The 17983-nt window shown below is 38.1% G+C and overlaps 1 protein-coding gene across 5 annotated transcripts in view; it reads left to right on the top strand.

Moving 5' to 3' along the window:
• The window catches only part of TRAPPC9 (trafficking protein particle complex subunit 9), a 447139-nt gene that overhangs the window by 198651 nt on the left and 230505 nt on the right, over positions 1-17983 (top strand). For all 5 annotated transcript variants that reach the window (XM_077189358.1, XM_077189354.1, XM_077189371.1 and 2 more), the window contains 2 exons: positions 4552-4705; positions 13429-13519. In XM_077189358.1, the coding sequence (XP_077045473.1) occupies positions 4552-4705; positions 13429-13519 (245 nt within the window). The remainder of the gene's footprint in view (positions 1-4551; positions 4706-13428; positions 13520-17983) is intronic.

Below are 17983 nucleotides of genomic sequence, written 5' to 3'. Positions count from 1 at the left end.
ATTTCACTTTATAGATTCAGAGGAGGACATGGAAGGACCTGAGGTGCATCACTGGTGGATGGGACGTGCCTGGGACCTGCCCACTCTCCTCCCAGCAGCAAAGGCAGGAGTTTGCAGCACAGCCAGTGATGCTCCTTACTCAGTTTTTCACCCATGATTTTTTATTTCCAGTTGCCATTTCTGTGAAGCTGTCAGTGCTGCTTGGTTTTAAGTGGCACTGCTTTGGGAAAGGGGGATTTGGACGCCATTGGCTTGGGAGCAGTCGTGATGTCATTTGCAGGAAGTTGTTTTCCTGCCTGCAGATCCTTTCTGCTGAGTGTTTTGTTGTCAGGGAAGGGTAAGATTTCCAGTAAAGTTGCAGCTCTTTTTCTGAGAAGAGGTGAAATGAGCTGTCCAGTGCCTTTAGCAGCTCTGCACTGTGACTTTAATGGGAGTTTAGGTGGCTGTCATTGAGATGTTGGCTGTGCCATCAGGAGGTTTGTCACTTGTTTCCCTGTGAGCCATCCTGACAGATGACGTGAGATGAGACCGTGCAGACACATCATCAGCATTGCTAATGAGCTGACCTTCTCCTCTTCATCCTTTTCATTTGTATTTGAATAATTTGCATCCCTGTATCGATGCTCACTTGTCTGAGGAGCTGTCACAGTGGCTTGGGCTGCTTTCGTGACAAAACCCAGTAGTTTCAAAACATGGTTGTTTCATTATTCATGAAAACTGTTGTTGCTTTATTCCTCCTCCTGCTCAGACAAGTTTGGCCATAGAGAAACAAAACCTGTTTTGCCTTTGCAGGATTGGATATTTAATTTTTTTTTTTTTTTTTTTTTGCATAATGCAGTGTTTTTATACAAATATCTCATCATTTATTGAAAACTCATCTAGTAGAAAATTTATATAGCTCCCCATGAGGCAAAGAAGTTAAAATGGAATTCTAGTCCCCTTTCCTGGAACAAGTTTATTTCTGAACTTTTGAGTTTTAAGATCTTCTCTGTTTTCCCTGATATGTAATTACTGTGAAGGGCAAGGAACAGGTGCCCTTGCACAATGTGAGCTGTCATTATCCTGGCTGTTTGCAACAAATTGAATGCCTGTTTCAGACTGAATTGTCTATTTTTACCTTTTTCTGTACAGATCCATAGATTCTTGTATATCACAACAAGCAAGGACAAATTTGGGGAGAGGTGCAGAGAACTCTTGACAGGAAACAAGTCACAAAGTAACTGCAGAAGACAGCAGAGAATTATTTCTTTGGCTAAAACACATTTCAGTCTCATCATTCTGATGCTCAGCCCAGCGACAAAGTTGGTGATGTTAAAAAGCTGCCTTTCACTGCCCTCTCCTTCCTCAGGGTGAGGTCCATGTGATCTCTAGAGATCACTTAGATGTTGAAAAAGATCCTTTTTTCAGCTGGTGGTTGCAATTCATTGTCCAGCTTATCCATTTTCTCATTCCATCAGCTGGCTCTGGGAATTGTTTGTCCACTGGTTAACACCTCCCCAGTGAAATGCATCTCTTGAGATGGGAGAAATCTTTGTATTTAAAAAGAAAGTGAAGAAGCTGGGTTTGAGTAGGGGTACGTTCTTCAGGATGAATGACTGATTTAGGTTATGGTATTTATATTTTGTTTTGATTCTTGTGCAAAGCCTTCCCATGTACTACATGTTCCATAGGCTGAGGAAAAAATACTGAAGCAACATTACAGATAAAAAAAATGCAGAGACAAAACTTAATATTTTTAGCACAAGAGGAAGCAGAATACACATGATAAAAGGCAGATACTTTTAAGAAAAAGAGCAAGGATTTAATTCTGTTGTGCTTTGCTTTGAGAGGAATTATAGTCTTGAAACATTTTATTTTATCTCTCTTTATTGCTTTCATATATCCTACCTAGAGCTGTGTTCATAGTACTGTTTTGTGGGATATTTTTCTCTCTGTAGTTCTGTTTTACTCAGACTCTTCACTTTCTAGCTGGCAAGTGTGTCACCGGGGGTGTTTTTGTAGCTACTCATGTGACATGAGGTGCTACTGTGCTAAATACAGTATAAACATTATAAATAAAAACATAGTTAGAAGATTTGAAAACTTAGTAGAGTCTCTGAGTACTGAGAGCCCCGTTTACTAAAGTTTTCCATAACTTAGAGCTTAATAAAAGTTACTTCAAGCAGAAATACACAATGGAGAGTTAAGAGCAGTCTAGGCTGTGTTCCTAAAGCTGATGTGGATTTATTGGAGGCTGTTGGGGTACAAAGTGCTTACTTGCATATTTAATTTCCAGACAAAAATTACTATACTGACCATAATGCCAGCAATGATCCTTCAACAGAGGAATGCAATCTGAATGATGCAGTTGCATATTAAATATTGTTAGGCAGGTACATATTTCTCAAATATCAATCACTTAGAAAAGTGCAGCACTAATTAGATGGGAGCTGTTTTCCTGGTCCCTTCAGAGATGGATTCTAAATACTTCTGACTGTTCAGAAGCAAAGGCAATTTGTTAAAATAAGGCCATAGGAAATCAACTATATTTCTGTGAGAATATCAGCATTATTGTGTATATCATAGAAATCAAGTACTGGGTTTGCATCTGCTCATGTACCACAGAGGGGTGGAGTGATCTCGGAAACAAAGACTGAAATTCAAAACATTCCAGTTGTGTTCTTCACATGCATTGCCTGTGCAAAATCCAGGAAACCTATCCTGCCATTGCAGAATCAAATCATACTTCAATGCCAGTAAGAATTGATGTTGTTAGTCATAGTTTCAGGCCTGGTAATTTTTTTCAGAATCCACTCTTCAGATTGTATCTGGGTGTTTTTCATTATGGTCTTTATTTCTGGCTTGAATTTGGCAGTTACTGTGATCCACTTTTATAACTCATCTTTAGCTTTTGAATATGCCCAGCACTTGATGGATTCTGCATGCAAATGAAGAACTTCTAATGATCTCTTGCTGCATTAAAAATAGCCAAAACAAAACCCCCCTTAGAGAGGAACAGATTAATTCCTCCGCCTTTGGGATGTGAGGATCAGCAAAGATGCAGGCTGCAGAAGTGGGAGCTTATAGAAACCCTTTGCCTGAATGCTATATTTGAACTTTTTTTGGTCATAAAATCATAGAATGCTTTGGGTTGGAAGGGACCTTAAAGGACATTTAGTTCCACCCCCCTTCCATGGGCATGGACACCTTCCACTAGAATGCTGAAGGGGAAACTTCAGAAGCTTCTCCTGAGATATCAGTTTTTGCTCAGTGTTGATAAAGCTTATTTGAATTCACCTTCTCACTGCAAACTTCACAAGCTCTAGATAATTCCTTGTAATTGCCATCTATTTTCACCCAGTTTCTTTTGGGGTCAAGATTCTTTTGAATTAATGAGAATTATAGAAAATATTTTCTGGTCTGGAGAGATTTCAAAGCTCTTTCTTGTTGACATTTGTTACTGGTGTTTTCCTTTTGGCAACATTCATGGAATATATTTCCCTCTTTATATGGAGAAATAGATAAAAGGATAATAGTAATCCTGTGTTTTGTGAAATGCCCTTCCCAGCTTCTCAGTTTGCAGTTGCATTTCATCCTGAATGGTTTTCAAAGCTGTTGCTTGGTCTCCTTAAGTGCAAAGTCATCTCAAGAGCAATATATTTTAATTCTTCCCTAATTATTTTTCTATTTCAGACAATTCAGGAAATTAAAGCTGTTTTGGCAGCATAGTATATTAGATCTTCCATAACCACATTTCATGTGATGTGAGCTGGTCTAAATTCCCTTTTATATTAGATTAGTGATTCTAATTTAACATATCAGTACTTAGTATGCATTATAGTGTACTATATTTAATTTGATTACCTTTTCTGCCTTACCGTACATTTAATAAAGCAATTATTTAACCATTTGCTACCAATGAATTTTACTGTGATATTGAAATTAATATGGTCTGTAATTCATGAAGATGCACAAAGCAGGAGAGAAGTGTCCAAGGGCCACATTAAGGCCCTGCTTCTGTTATATTTTGTTTTTCCTTCCTGAGTTTTGCAAGGAAAAGTGAGGAAGTTGCCTTGTGAAACCAATGGACTCTCCAATGTGTTACAGTTCACTTCAGGAGACACTTTCATATATAATATTCTGCTTCCCTTTTCTATGGGTTGGTATTAATAAACAACTTTAAATAGAATATTCTTCAGCTTTTGGCCCAGTCTTGTTGCTGTTTTCAGCAAGTCTTGAGCACCTACCAAGAGTGGGGCAGGTGAACCTCTGCAGAACCACAGTGAGGTCATCTGCTTGCAACTGCAAAATGAATGTCTTGGGCACCTCTCACAAAGTCATCAAATGTTGATTGATGATTTGTAAAACATTTTTACCATCAACAGGCTTAGACTTCTGTTTTCAGTAGCATAAACCATATGGTTTCTATATCACTGAGTACAGACTGGCTGCCACTGAAACCAATATACTGGCATTGTATTGCCTGTGTTCACAGTGGTCTGCATTTTCTGCAGAAATAATATCAGCAAGAATGATGATGTTGGCTTTTTTCTTTCTTTTCCTTTGCTACAGCATGGCTATCCAAGTGGACAAGTTCAATTTTGAGAGCTTCCCAGAATCCCCAGCTGATGGGGCACAGTTGGCGAATGCAAAGCAGCTGGAAGAAGAAAGGCAACAAGCAAGAGGCCTGGAGATTAACAGCAAGCTGGATATTTGCTGGAAAATTATATCCTTTCATAAATACTTGCTTTAAAAGTACATAAATAGATGCCCTCTGATACATTTTATTTTATAATTCAACTCACTTCGTGGCAGTGTTACTGAAAAGAAAAGTAATTAGAACTGTGAAGCTTATCATAATTATAGACTGTTTGAGGTTAATTGTGCTGTATATTATTTAGGCAATGCTTGGGTCATCCTATAATGGCTTTTTCTGAGTCACTGGGCATGTCATAAATCCTGTGTGTTTTTCCCAGCTTTTAGGGAACTGAGGAAGTGTAGTTAGGATTGCTGAGTAGTAGATTCATGGGGTCAAATTTTTCTGTTCTCTCCCACACCGAGTAACTGAATCATGAAGAAATTAATGAAGCTAGATTTAGAGAGTTTGCATATATTTAATTAAATTTGGGTAAATTAGAACATATTAGAATAATTTATTTCCAAGTCCTCTCTATAGATTTAGTAATGTATCTAATCTTAGGTAGCTTTTTAAGGCTTAGACAGGACTTGTGTGATGACTTAGTCATTCTAAGCATAAAATCCCCACAATAATTCTAAATGCAGTAAAATATTGCCTTATGATTATTAATAAGAAATAGCATTCAGTTTAGAGTTAAAATAAACCAATGGTGTTGCTATAAATTTCGTGATTTCTATAAAAAAATCTTGTGCTTGGCTTGTCAAAAATACACTTTCTCATGATTTTCTTCAGGAAACATTCTGTACAGTAAACAGTCCCCCAAGCCATGTGATGGTACTCAGCACTTCCCTGGAGATTTATATTTTTCACTCAGATCATCCTTGAATTCACATGATAGGGGGTGGCAGAAGATGAGAGAAGAATGGCAATCAAATCGTGCTTGATCTGTTTGTAATTTTAATTATACTTTAATCCAGTGATCTGAAATGATGTTTCATTACTAATTATTGTGAGGAAGAGCTTTGTACTGTGAGGGTGGCTGAGCACTGGCACAGGGTGCCCAGAGAGGCTCTGGAGTCTCCTGCCCTGGAGATATTGAAGATCTTTGCTCTGGGGACCCTGCTTGAACAGGGGGTGGACAAGATGACCTCCAGTGGTCCCTTCCACCCTTAACCATCGTGTGATGATTAAATCAGATCAGGATTTGTCAAAGGCAAGGCTTGAGACATAAATGAGGTTCCTAATGCCTGGTTCAGTCCAGACTCCCCAAGCAACGTTTCGGAGAGCTCCTTTTATGCAAAAAATGTCAATATTTAACCAGAACTCACTTAGAAAATGTCTGTGTTATGGGAAGATATAAATATTCTGTGATAGCACAGATGAATTCTTACACTGGAATTGAGTGCACAGTTGTAATCATTTTGTCAAGGTGTAAAAATTCATCCTCACTCATTCCAGTTGCTGGGCAACACTGTTTACATCCATTCTGTGTTCTGGATTTAACCCCAGTTTTGATCCCAGTTTTGGTCAGTACCTTGGACACCAGTAGAACAGTGTGTGAGTTCTGTGTGTTAAATTCAGTGCAAGCATTAATTTCTGCATTTTTAATACTTGTCATGATTTTTCTCTCTGTTCCAGGAACTAAAACTCACCTAATTAATGAAAGGCAACAAGTTTCACAGGTGCTTGAAAATCCTTGAAGAAATGTGTACATTCTTTTCCAGGTGTCATGTCCTAACTAGAGTTAGTCTTTCCCATAGCATTGTAGAACCATGAATGTTGGAAAAGTTACCAAAATACCTCCAAAATCATCAAGTCCAAACTTGAACCAAATACCACCAACTAAACCACAGCACTGAGTGCCACCACACTGAGTCCTTTCTTGAACACCTCCAGGGATGGTGACCCCACCACCTCCTTGGCCAGTTCCTTCCAACCTTGACAACCCTTTCCATAAAGAAATTCTTCCTTATGTGCTACCTGAACCTCTCTGGCTTCATCCTTTTATTTCTTGCAGCAATATTTAGATATAAACCAGTCACTAAAAAATATTATACTCTCCATTCTGCTAAGTGTAAGAAACTTGATTTCTGAGATATTTTTCTCCCATCAGAGTAATTGCACACAGGTCAGGAGAGTTGATGCTGATGGACAGACAGGCAGAGAAATGGATGGATGGTTCAGCTGCTTTAGCTTTGTCTTCCTTCAGGACTCAGCCTCAGTGCAGCCAAGAGAGGAACAGTATTTGTGAAATGACAAAGGGGTAGAATTACTGACATTTCCTCCTAGAGGAGGCATTTTTGCAGGTCTCTTGAATAGTAATTCCAAGTGATCCCTTTGTTGTCCATCATCTCTGAATTACTTAGAGCTCCCCAGATAACTTTTCTGATCAGATAACAACTGCTTAGATAACTCAGAGCTCCCCAGATAACTTTTCTGTCCTGACTGTGTGCATGGCATGGGAAGGGATGGTCTGAGGTGAGTTAATGTCACAGAATCTGCCCTGAGGTGTGACCCAAGGCCCCTGTCAGGTGCTCATACCAGGACTTGCAAAAGCATCTGGAGGAGAAAATAGAGTGTGGACAGGGAATTATTAGGAAAAGAGGGATGAGACAATTGACAATTTGACCAAGGACAGAGTTGTCCAACAGAGCGAGGTGCTGTGTGTTTGTTACAGACCACCCAAACAAGAAGCAAACCTGGATGAACTTTAAGGACTGGGAGATGTCTTCCAGTTGCAGATGAGCTTATTTCTGAAATACTTTCAGGGCAGTTTTTGTGTACAGGTGTTGGATGGTTTGATTTGGTAGGTGCTGTGCAGATCTGCTCCCAGAACAAATGATCCAGCTGCACTGTTTGAAGTTTGGCTGCAGCTGTCCTGAGGTGATGGAGCTCAATATCCAGAGGGAAGTGAGGAAGGCACATGGCAGGATAATGACTCTAGACTTGAGCAGAGGAGAACTTGGGGAAGGCAGGATTGGGAGGGATGCTGGGTCTTTTCCCAGTGAAGCCTCTGGGCCTCCAGGAGCAGCCTCCTCAAAGCCTGGGAGCTACAGCAGTCAACAAAGTTCATCTGACCCTTGGAGCAAGGTGTGCCATGAGGAGACTGCTAAATTCCAGTTAGGTACTAGGAAAATTCCTTTTCACAATGAGGCTACTCAGATACTGGAACAGGTTGTCCAAAAGTGCTGTAAATTGCTGTCTTTGAAGATGTTAAAAAATTCCGGACAATGCCTTGAACAGCCTGGTGCAATTTCAGTATTTTCCATGCTTTGAGCACAGGGCTGGACAGTGACTGGAATTGCCTTTCAATATAAATTATTCTGTGATTTGTGCAGCTGGGCAGAGGGCTGGGTCAGAGAATGACTTCTGAAAACGAAGCTCTTTCCTTCATCCATCTTCTGCTATCCCCAGGTTTGATTGCAGCCAGAGAAATTTTCTAATGTACTGTGAAGGAATTGCTATTTCAGTGAAATGAGACTATAACATTTTGGGGTCATTTTCTTGAAAATATTCTAAACCTGGCCCTAACAGCCTTTAAAAAATGAGACAGACTTCCAGTGCCACCTTAAATATCATGTTCCATATTTAACTTTTTTAATAGTTAGACTTTTTTTTCCTTACTTCAGCCTTAATATCAGTGATGTATAGGAAGTCTGTCCTATTTGCAATGTTCCCTTACGTTTTTTTGAATTGTATTTTGTGCCCCTTCCTCAGTTTGTTTCCCATATTTAAACCTAATTGCCAAAATTTCTTTCAAAGCACATTTTCTTTCAGTCATATTGCTGATTTTGTCCTGCACTGCAGGTCTATTTTTCTCAATATGTGGGATCCAAAGCTGGAGGCAATTCTGCAGGTGAAATTTCTCACAGAATAAAATTGGACCTTCCAGGACCTTCCAATTTGTTTTCTCTGAGAACTTTTCTTTAATTCTATTGTCTGATTTTTTTTTTTTTCATGTGGTCCAGCATAACTGACTGAATTATTATTCCCAGCTTTCATTTATAGATTTGTTGATTTCTTCTAGGATGGCACTTGGGACTTTTCATCATTTCATCTCAATGATCTTCATAAATTCCACTCATTTGTTAAGTTTGTGAACACTGCCATCTTTTCCAAATACATTAAAATTATGAATGTTTTTGTATTTCATCATGGAAGCAGCCAATCAGGATTTTGAAATTATTATCTATCAGACAGAACCTTGAGTCATCTCATTTGCTTCACAGCAAATTACTGATAACTCTTATTGAAATTCACTTTTCTGTGTCTATTCCACTTTTGATGACTTTATCTTGTTCATAAATATGAATCATCAGCTATGAGAGTATTACATCTTGTGGAACTTCTGTGCATCAGTAAAGGTTTCTTTAAATTTCTATGCTGCTTCTTATTGTTTGCAAAAATAACTATTATTTAAGACCCTAAATAACTGCTTATAATTAGTTCTAATATTAAAATTCCACAATAATAATCAAGGAGAAAGCTTAAAATAGGAATAAGGCAACTGCTGTAAGTAAAATATGCAATTCATGCAGATTTATTTTTAATTAGTATAATTCTTATTTATGAACATTTGCTATATTTTATGATTATGTGCATTCTCCCACCTGCATTTATTTGCAAAGGACATATGTATTGGAAATTATTTCTTTTAGGATGCAAGATGTGGAGTGCTGTAGGGAGAAAAAACATGAATAATTTCCAGATAGGAGCCATTTTTTAAAACCAATTGTCTTTTTAAGCAGTAGGTTTTAGGTAACAGACTGTGTTCCAATTGTGAGTACCCAGCTACACAGGAGGCAATCCAGAGAGTGTAAAAGACCAAAGTTTTCCCTGGGGAAATAACTGGTTCATTTGACTGTCATTTAGCTTTTGGTATGAAACAGTTTATATCATATTCAATCTGTTGCCACAGAAACGTGAAATAAGGGTGTCAACTGTGAAAAATTAGGTTTTTAGGTTTGTTTTGATTTGTTTTGTTTTTTTTTTTTTTAAACAGCATCTGGTGGTTGTGTGTTTGTTAGCTCTGAGGCCCCCACTGGGGCTGATTTGATTGTGCAGATGAAAATATCTTGAGCTGTTAAATGTGAACTGTGGTGCTGGAAGCTGGAAGTCAACTTTTTTAATCCTGGCAGATTCTTGTGTTGTTAATAACAAAGATTTAACTTTAGGAAGGGAGGCCTGGGTCAGCAATGTGGCTCCAAAAGAAGAGCAGGTTTGTGATGGCAGTGAGACCTCAGCAAAATGTGTGGAGATTTGGTTAAGCAGATAAATTCTGCAAGGTCAGACTTCACCTTGGCAGCCTGTACTCGTGTTTATCTGGGCAGTCTTTTTCAATGAATTTTAAATCCTGGATCTTACACTTGTGCCTTTTATCATCTTTGACTTTGAGCTAAGAATAAAAGGGTATCTTGGCAACCCCGTTCAACTCCTTTGCTTTCATTGACTTCTAAAGGCTTTGTCTTAGGCAAACTCTGGAGTTAAGCTTTTCTCTCTTTTATATTTTCTTATTGCATATTTTGGTCGCTTTTCATCTCCAAGGTAATGAGTTTGTTGCAATTTTCAGTTTTGTATTTGTCCTATAGTGAACAATTTAGTGTAATTGCCTGACAGTATAGTCAGGAGACAGAGATCAGTGAGATGGAATTCCATGATCCAGATCCCTCTGTAGGTCCGTGTGAACAAATAAATAAATCCTTTATGTGTTTATTCCTTTCTGTTTTAACAAGTCCACTTCTTTGGTTGCATCTCAGCCTTACCTTTCCCTCCTTTGCCACCAGGCTCCTCTCTGCTGCTTCATTCAATGATCTCATTAGACAAATTCAGTTTATTTCATAAGTCAAATAATCTGTGCATGGCCTAACCATTTAAATGCTGCATCTTTCTTTAACACAGAATTGTGAAAGTTGAAATTTCTCATCAGTTCTACAATCCATAGCCATGTATCTAAGATAAACTAATACATCAATTTGTTTGAAAAATAAACAAATAAGACCCTGAACCTCCAGAATTAATCTACAAGAACACTCACTGAGCTATTTCTTGTCTATAGAATTCATTTTGCCACTAGATGACAATAAGCAGTGTGCTAAAAATGAGCTTGGTGCTTGTGACAGAATAAGGAAATTTATTTATCTGAAAATTTGGGCTGTGAAGGCTTAAACTACTTTTGGGTTAGGACATAATTTTGTTCTCTGGTAATCAGTTTGTGGGTTTTTCTGGTTTTTTTTTTTTTTCTGTTGTTGTTTGTTGGTTTTGTTGTTTTATTTTGGTTGTTGTTTTTGTTGCCCCCTCCTTTTTTTTTTGTTTTGTTTGGGGTTTGGTTTTGGAGTTTTTTAAAGCATTTTTTAGCTTTTGCAAAGAGCCATTCAGTTTGATTTCTAAGGTTTTTTTTGAAATGTGTGACCAGAAAACCACCAATAGTATTGGAGAATGGTTCAGGCTGGAAGGGACCAAAGTGGGGTCACCTGGTGCCACCTCCCTGCTCCAGCAGGGCCATCCCAGAGCACAGGCACAGGATTGTGTCCAGACAGTGCTGGAATATCTCCAGGGAGGGAGACTCCACTCTGGACAATCTTGTCACTGCACAGGAAAGAAATTATTCCTGATGTCCAGGTGGACATTCCTGGGATCAGTTCCTGCCCGTTCCTCTTGTGCCATTGCCTGGCCCCTGCTCTGAGCCCTCCCTGCAGACACTGACAGGGATGAGGTCCCCTCTCAGTTTTCTCTTTTAAAGGCTGAACAGCCCCAGCTCCCTCATCCTTTCCCTGCCAGAGAGATGCTCCAGCCCTTTCATTTTGTTGTCCTGCCCTGGCCCTGCTCCAGGAGCTCCACATCTCTCCTGTCCTGGGGAGCCCTGACTGGACACAGCACCCCAGATGTGCCTCACTGCCTCCTGTGCTTTTATGTTCCAGGAGGAATATTCTACCTCTGAATACATGGATCTGCTTTGGTAGCATTTGGCAATGATAAAGAAGGGAAAATCACCTGTTTTATTATAATTTTATAGTGTTAGTTGAGACATTAAGCTTTCCATGAAGCACTAAACAGTGAAAATTTGTGATATTCCAGGCACCACTGTGAGTCTGTTGTAAGTAAATTACATTAAAGTTAGTTTAATGTTACAGTTAATGGCAGCCACTCTGTTCTAAAGCATCTTTTAAATACTGCCTTTTTATTAGTGTTTTCTCTCACTTACAGTCCTTAGATTAAAGATGTGATAACGGAATTATTTATCTGCTGTATCTGTGAAGTAATTCAAATTATTCTCTACCCTCTAGTGTGTTTTATGGAAATTATTGAGTTGTGCTGGTGTTCTGAGTCTCATTTTTCAGCAGCAGCACTATTCTAAGGTGATATTCTGCTGCCTTCAGTTTTCCAAATAGATGCTTTTCTTTAATGGTGTTTACAGCTTTCAGACTCTTTGGGGTTTGTGAATTCTTTATTTGTGGTCTCTTTAGGAGAAAAAAATAAGGTGCTATTTATGACATATTTCTGGGCATAATGAGAATATTTTTAAAAAATAATGGCAAGAATCCTGCACTTGGTATTGATTTTCCACTTCTATCATCTCTGAGCTCTTGAGTCTCAATCACTGTTAGATTTGTGCTTGTTCTGAGCTTTCAAGACTTTTCTTTAAATCTCCTGGAGACCCTGCAAGACTATGTCCTGTGGTAGAAATTAGTTGTCTGCAGTGCTTGTTAATTTTCTTTTAACTGCCACAGGTGAATCTATACTTCAGCAGTCAGATGCTGTGTGTCCATCTCCAGAGTTTACAGAAATGGGACTGATCACATTTAGAAGCTGTTCATAAAAGCTCAGATATTTTATTTTGTATGTACTTTTTGAGGACCAGGGTTCCAGTACTTTTGGAGTAGTTGGCTGAAATCTTGATGAACTTCACCAGGAGCTTATTCTTTAACTATGGTGGGACACATGCCTGGATACAAGATGGTGCTCACATCTGCATGTGCTTCCAAGCCCTGTGAATCCAGTGCCTTTCTGCAGTCAGGGAATTAGAAAAAAGAAATCCAGCACTCTTCCTGTTACAAATAAATGTTATCTTGATTGACTCATCAAACAGAATTATTATTATGACATTGGATATTGTCTATGCTTTTATTTTAGCACTTGTGTAACCTGTTTTGAAGCCCTTTTAAAAGGGATTCTTCTGTCCACAACAGTTTATTTCGGTGCTCTGCTGTCCTTAGAGTAAGAAAAATTTTCTAATTTGTTCTCTTTTCAGTCTGGGCCTGTTTCTGAGCTCATGCAGGGTAGAAAGGGGAGCTGGAGGTTCTGTGCCTGTGGTTCTGGTCTGATGTTTGCCCTCAGTAATGACACTGCCACTGTCCAATATCCCATGGAACTGGCACCAAGTCTGCAGTCAGGGCTGTCCTGGCAGACATTTGTTCTGTTTTCTGTTGCCCTGTTAAATTTTGTTCTGTTTTCTATTGCCCTATCAAATTTTAACCTCTTTGTTTTCAGATTATTCTTGATTTATCATTCTGAATTCTCATCCTGCACCACATACTTAAAGGTTTTGCATTTTTGCAGCTCCCAGATTTTTTTACCCTTGGTTTTGTTATGGTTCAAGTATATTTTACCTTTGCTTTAACCATCCTCAGTGGAATTAAATTTTAATTTTCAGAAGATATCAACTGCTGTGCTTTTACTGTCGGTCAATTGATGGGTTAATAAACCATATTAATGAATCTGTAGATGGAAGTTTTGATTTGCAATAATAAAAGTTGTGCATGTCACATACCCTTTTCCTCTCTGAAAGAAAATTTTCCTTAATTCCAATTTACCCTTCCTTGAAGCGTGAAGGGGAGGCCAGTGTGGAAGGGGTTCTGAATCAGCTGGTCCTGGAGCATCTGCAGTTGGCTCCTCTCCAGTGGGGTGAGTGCTGTCAGAATGGATTGATGATCTTTTATACAGAATCTACTGGCTTGTAATTTTCAGCAGCATGAGAAGAATGATAATGTTTTCACTTACTGACAGTCTGTGATAGCAAAGAATTTGATAGGAACTTTATTTTCCTTTAGGTGTTTTACTTAGCTGAAGATAAATGTAGAATTGATATCTGTTTTAGTTTAAGTACCACTGTTGGTTGATAGTAAATAGGAAACCTGACTGTGCACTTTTTCCTGTAATTCTCAGTTCTGGTTGTCTTGTATGAGAGGTGGCTGCTACTTAAATTTCCTCTTTTTCTTACAGTGTGTTTTTTAAAAGTAATTTCTCTGATTTTTTTTTCATATGAATGGTAATGTTCTTGTGATATGTTTCTTATTAAGGTCCAGACAATTGCATTACTAACTTTTGAGATACAGAAAATATTTTTACTCTGGGTAGCACAGAAGAATTACTTGCCCTAATTTTCCATTTAGAATGATGTTCCCACAATGAAAAACTGAATCAATTTAATTTTGAAGAGTCATAATAATGCAACTTCTGTCTGAGGTTCTCAACAAAGCTTGTTCAGAGGCTTTGGAACATGGGATATTTCATCCCCAACACTTCCATGTGAGTTGCAAGTTTCAGGTAAAGTCCCCAGATCATCAGCAAATTGTAGCCAAAGCTTTTGCTTTTAAAGCAAATTTAACTCTCTGCTTCATATTTTAATTCTTTGATGACCTAGTGAGGAGCAACTTTAAGGAGCAATGATCCATCACTATTGCCTGTGTTAATTACTAAAATTGAAATGACCCCAAACTCCATTATTTGTGTACTCTTTTAATTCTTTGGTCTTTTTCAAGTGTGTTGACCACCCTCAACTCATATGTTAAAACCTGTGAGCACTTTGTGTATAAATAAGAAGATTAAAAATGGTTTAAAGTATCTTGTTGTAAGTATGTCCAACTTTAGCCATAATCAGCTACTTCTGAAATCAAGCTTACCTGGTCTCAGTTCTTCAGAGGATTCAAAGATTTGGCGACATTTTTAGTATGATTGATGGGATTTGGCCGTGATTTCCCTGGACCAGTAAAACCAGTGGTTTGTGTCAGTGGTTTGTGTGTTCTGAGCTCAGTGGTCACTTTTGGCTCTGCAGAGTGGCTTTGACCATCAGCAGGTTTCTAACCTGGGCTCTGTGGTGAAAAACCTTCCTTTGGTGCTTCTGCATAAGGCATCACTGTAAGGATGGAAAACGTGTGTTTCTTCTTTCCCTGCACCCTTGGTTTGCTCCTTTTAACTCTCTTTATGCCAAATTCCACTGTTTTCTTAGGAAAAGAGGCTTTTTGAGTCCTAGAATTGTGCCTGGCATTCCTGCCTCAATAGTGATCTTTGATGCCCTGGTTGAAAAACATGAGCATAGCACTGATTTACAACAAAATCTCCTGTGGAGTTGGTTATTTCTCATGCTGCTGATTAATTCACTTAAAGAGTCCCAGTTACTTGAGTTTTCAGCCAGAACTCTGTGATATTCTCTGCTTCATAGCTGCAAAATCTTTTGAAGCACAGCCTGTTGACTGATGGTGTTGTACATTTTAATTTTCTACACCGAGCAAAGCAGGGAAAGGGAGATCCTATGGGATATTGAATGCTTGGTTTGCTACCACTTTTATATTATATCTCCTAGTGGAAATTTCAGTTTTGCAGAAGTCTACTTAACTTTCTTTGTTTAATTTTTCCCAGTCCTAAACTGCTAATGAATATTATCAATTTTTATAACACACAGAGTATGTCCATGTGGAAGCTGTAGCTTACTGCAGAGATTATTGAAAAGGACATTTTGGTTAAATGGCTGATTTTACTTGGAAACGAGAGCAAAAGTTGAAAATTAATGACAATGGAGACAGCTTCTTTTAGTTCACCATATTTTGGAATATTCAGCAGTTAAATCTTTGGTAGTGTTGTAGCCAGGTCACCCTACCTGCAGCTCCTGCAGTCCCTCCAGACTGTACCATGGCAATACAGGAGGATTTTTTCTTTAATAATGTGTGGGATGCAGGAGGAATTAGGAGATTGCTATTATTGATTGGTGGGTGGGAGTAATGAGGAGCTGCTGAAATGTTTGGACAGCCAGGGGATGTGTGTGCCATGTACAGGCACTTAGACAATGTCACACACTGTCTTTTGGACTTAAATTCGCTTTCAGGGCCAGAATACATTTCCTATTCAATTCTTACAGGCATGGAAACATGTTAAGAGTTTAAAATACTGTAAAATACAAAAATATCAGCTGGATTTTTTTTTTTCTTTTAATCATTACACTGTTTGTATTTACAACCTGGCTTTGCTTTGAGTTTTGTTTTTCTGTATGTTAACAATAACTTGTGTTTTAATATGAACTCTTTACTACTGGCCATCATTGTAACACAGCCTTTGCATAAATTGGCTAAAAGTTTGGCTTAGTTTCATGCAATAAAATTGATTCTATGATTATTCAAGGAGTTTGCTACACTGCTGGTCACATTGAAGGGTTTACTTTATTATAAGTGCTCACAGTGAAACATGAATGAATATTTAACATGGTTTTGATTAAAAAAATGACTGGCTCTTATTCAAATTTGTAGAAGCTGTACTCCAACACTCCTTTTAAAATTGGCATATTTAATTCATATAAGAGTTAATATTACATCTCTAGAATTATGAAAGCATATTGAAATAATTTTTCATGTAAATTTGACAATCCTGTCCTTTTTTCATTAAATAGAAGGCAAAGAGTAGAATCAAAAGTTGGTGACATTGAAATTTTAGTCTGAGGGTAAGAAGTTACCTTTGAAATTTGTCATAGAGAGGGGAAAAAAGTGGTCTGTAGTGAAGACTTTGTTTTATAATTTAATGACTGGGGAAGGGAAAAGTATTTAAAACATGAGGAATCATAAAAAAAGAAAATACTTCAAAGGCTGGAGTGAGAGTTCTTAATGTGTTGTTAGAATTGATTTTAAGATTTAGGACATCTCAGTAAAATGAAGTTGTCTGTGAGGCAGGTGAGTAAATCACATGTAATTGAAAAGCATCATCTTGTTCAACACCAGCAGCTTCAATGTTCTCTAAAATTTATGACATATTTTCTTTTTACAGCTGGGCACCAAACCAAATGTAGGCATAGATGTGGTTTTGAGGTGAATACATTAATTCCATCAAATCAAGGAAACAGAGCCTGCAGAGTGTAATGAGGAGAACCAAACCTCCTCAAAGGCCTGTGCCATGCTGGGGTTGGAAATGATCTGATGGAGTCATCTGTGGCTGCTGCCTGGGCAGGGCTTTTTCAGTCTTTATTTGATTTATGCCACTGACTGCAAGCAGGAGAAATCCCAGGACAGAACACTTCTCAGTTTTGATGGTGCTCTGCTGATTTCCATAGCAAAATTATCTTAGGTACAAATGTGTGCACCAGACTTTATTGAACTTGAAGTAGAGTTTGAACTTGAACTGAGTTTGAAATCGGCTCCTGATTGACCCTGGAGCAGGCTGGGCTTGGGATATTCCTGCATTCAGTGAGAAGTTCCTCTGAAACAAGAGGCTCCTGACACTTTGAATGCTGTAAACAATTTTCACAACAGAAACTTATTTTGAGTTCTGCATAAAGTGAAATAAATTTAACTTCCTTCACTGCCTGCAAGCACCAGGTAGAGAAATCTTTTTCTGATGACCCTCATGTGTATAAGAGGGAAGATTTATTGGAGAAAATTGGTTTAGGAATTTGGAACTGTAGACACTGAAAAGTGCTAGAGGTTTTAATATATCAAGCAAATGCTTTTCTTTCTCCATAGCAACTAACTGAATAACTGAAAATCAATGATCATACATGAACTCTAATATTGCTAACAGTAGTGTTCCAAGAAACATGCATTTGTCAAGCTTCACCATAGAAAAAGTCCAGAAATAGATTTTGCCTCCATTCACTCTTTTATTTCATTCATTAATTTCATTTATTCTTCCCTTCTTCATTAAAAAATGTGAATTGAAGTACAGTTTTAATGTTTAAGTGTACTTGGATGCCTTTGCACAATGCAGTGCATTTTATTTCCTAGTCTGTGATTACAGGAGAACTGAAATCACTGCTGCTGGATGCTGCTCAGGTCATAAATAAGAAAAGGGATGGGCAGTAGACAAAAGCCTTGATTATTTACTTATTGGCAGAAAATGCTGCACTCCTTGTTATGGGCCTACAATAAATTCTGTGCCTACTGCAGCATGTAAGAGTATTGTACTTCGAGAAAACTAAAAAACTCAGAAATGAAGGTGGTGTTAAATTGTTCCTTAGAGGTAGCTGGAATCAATAGAAGATGTTGATTTAAAAGTCTTTTGAAATGTTTTATGAACATATGGTTCATGACAGCTTGTTTGGAAGTTCAGTCTGGTTAAGTTTCACAAAGCATCTTATGGAAGCATTACTTTTAAAATAAATTATCTTAA

The sequence above is a fragment of the Agelaius phoeniceus genome, chromosome 1, assembly GCF_051311805.1.
Source record: "Agelaius phoeniceus isolate bAgePho1 chromosome 1, bAgePho1.hap1, whole genome shotgun sequence".
NCBI lineage: Eukaryota > Metazoa > Chordata > Aves > Passeriformes > Icteridae > Agelaius > Agelaius phoeniceus.
The sequence above is the reverse complement of the archived record's forward strand: the minus strand, read 5'-3'. Positions and strand labels throughout refer to the sequence as shown.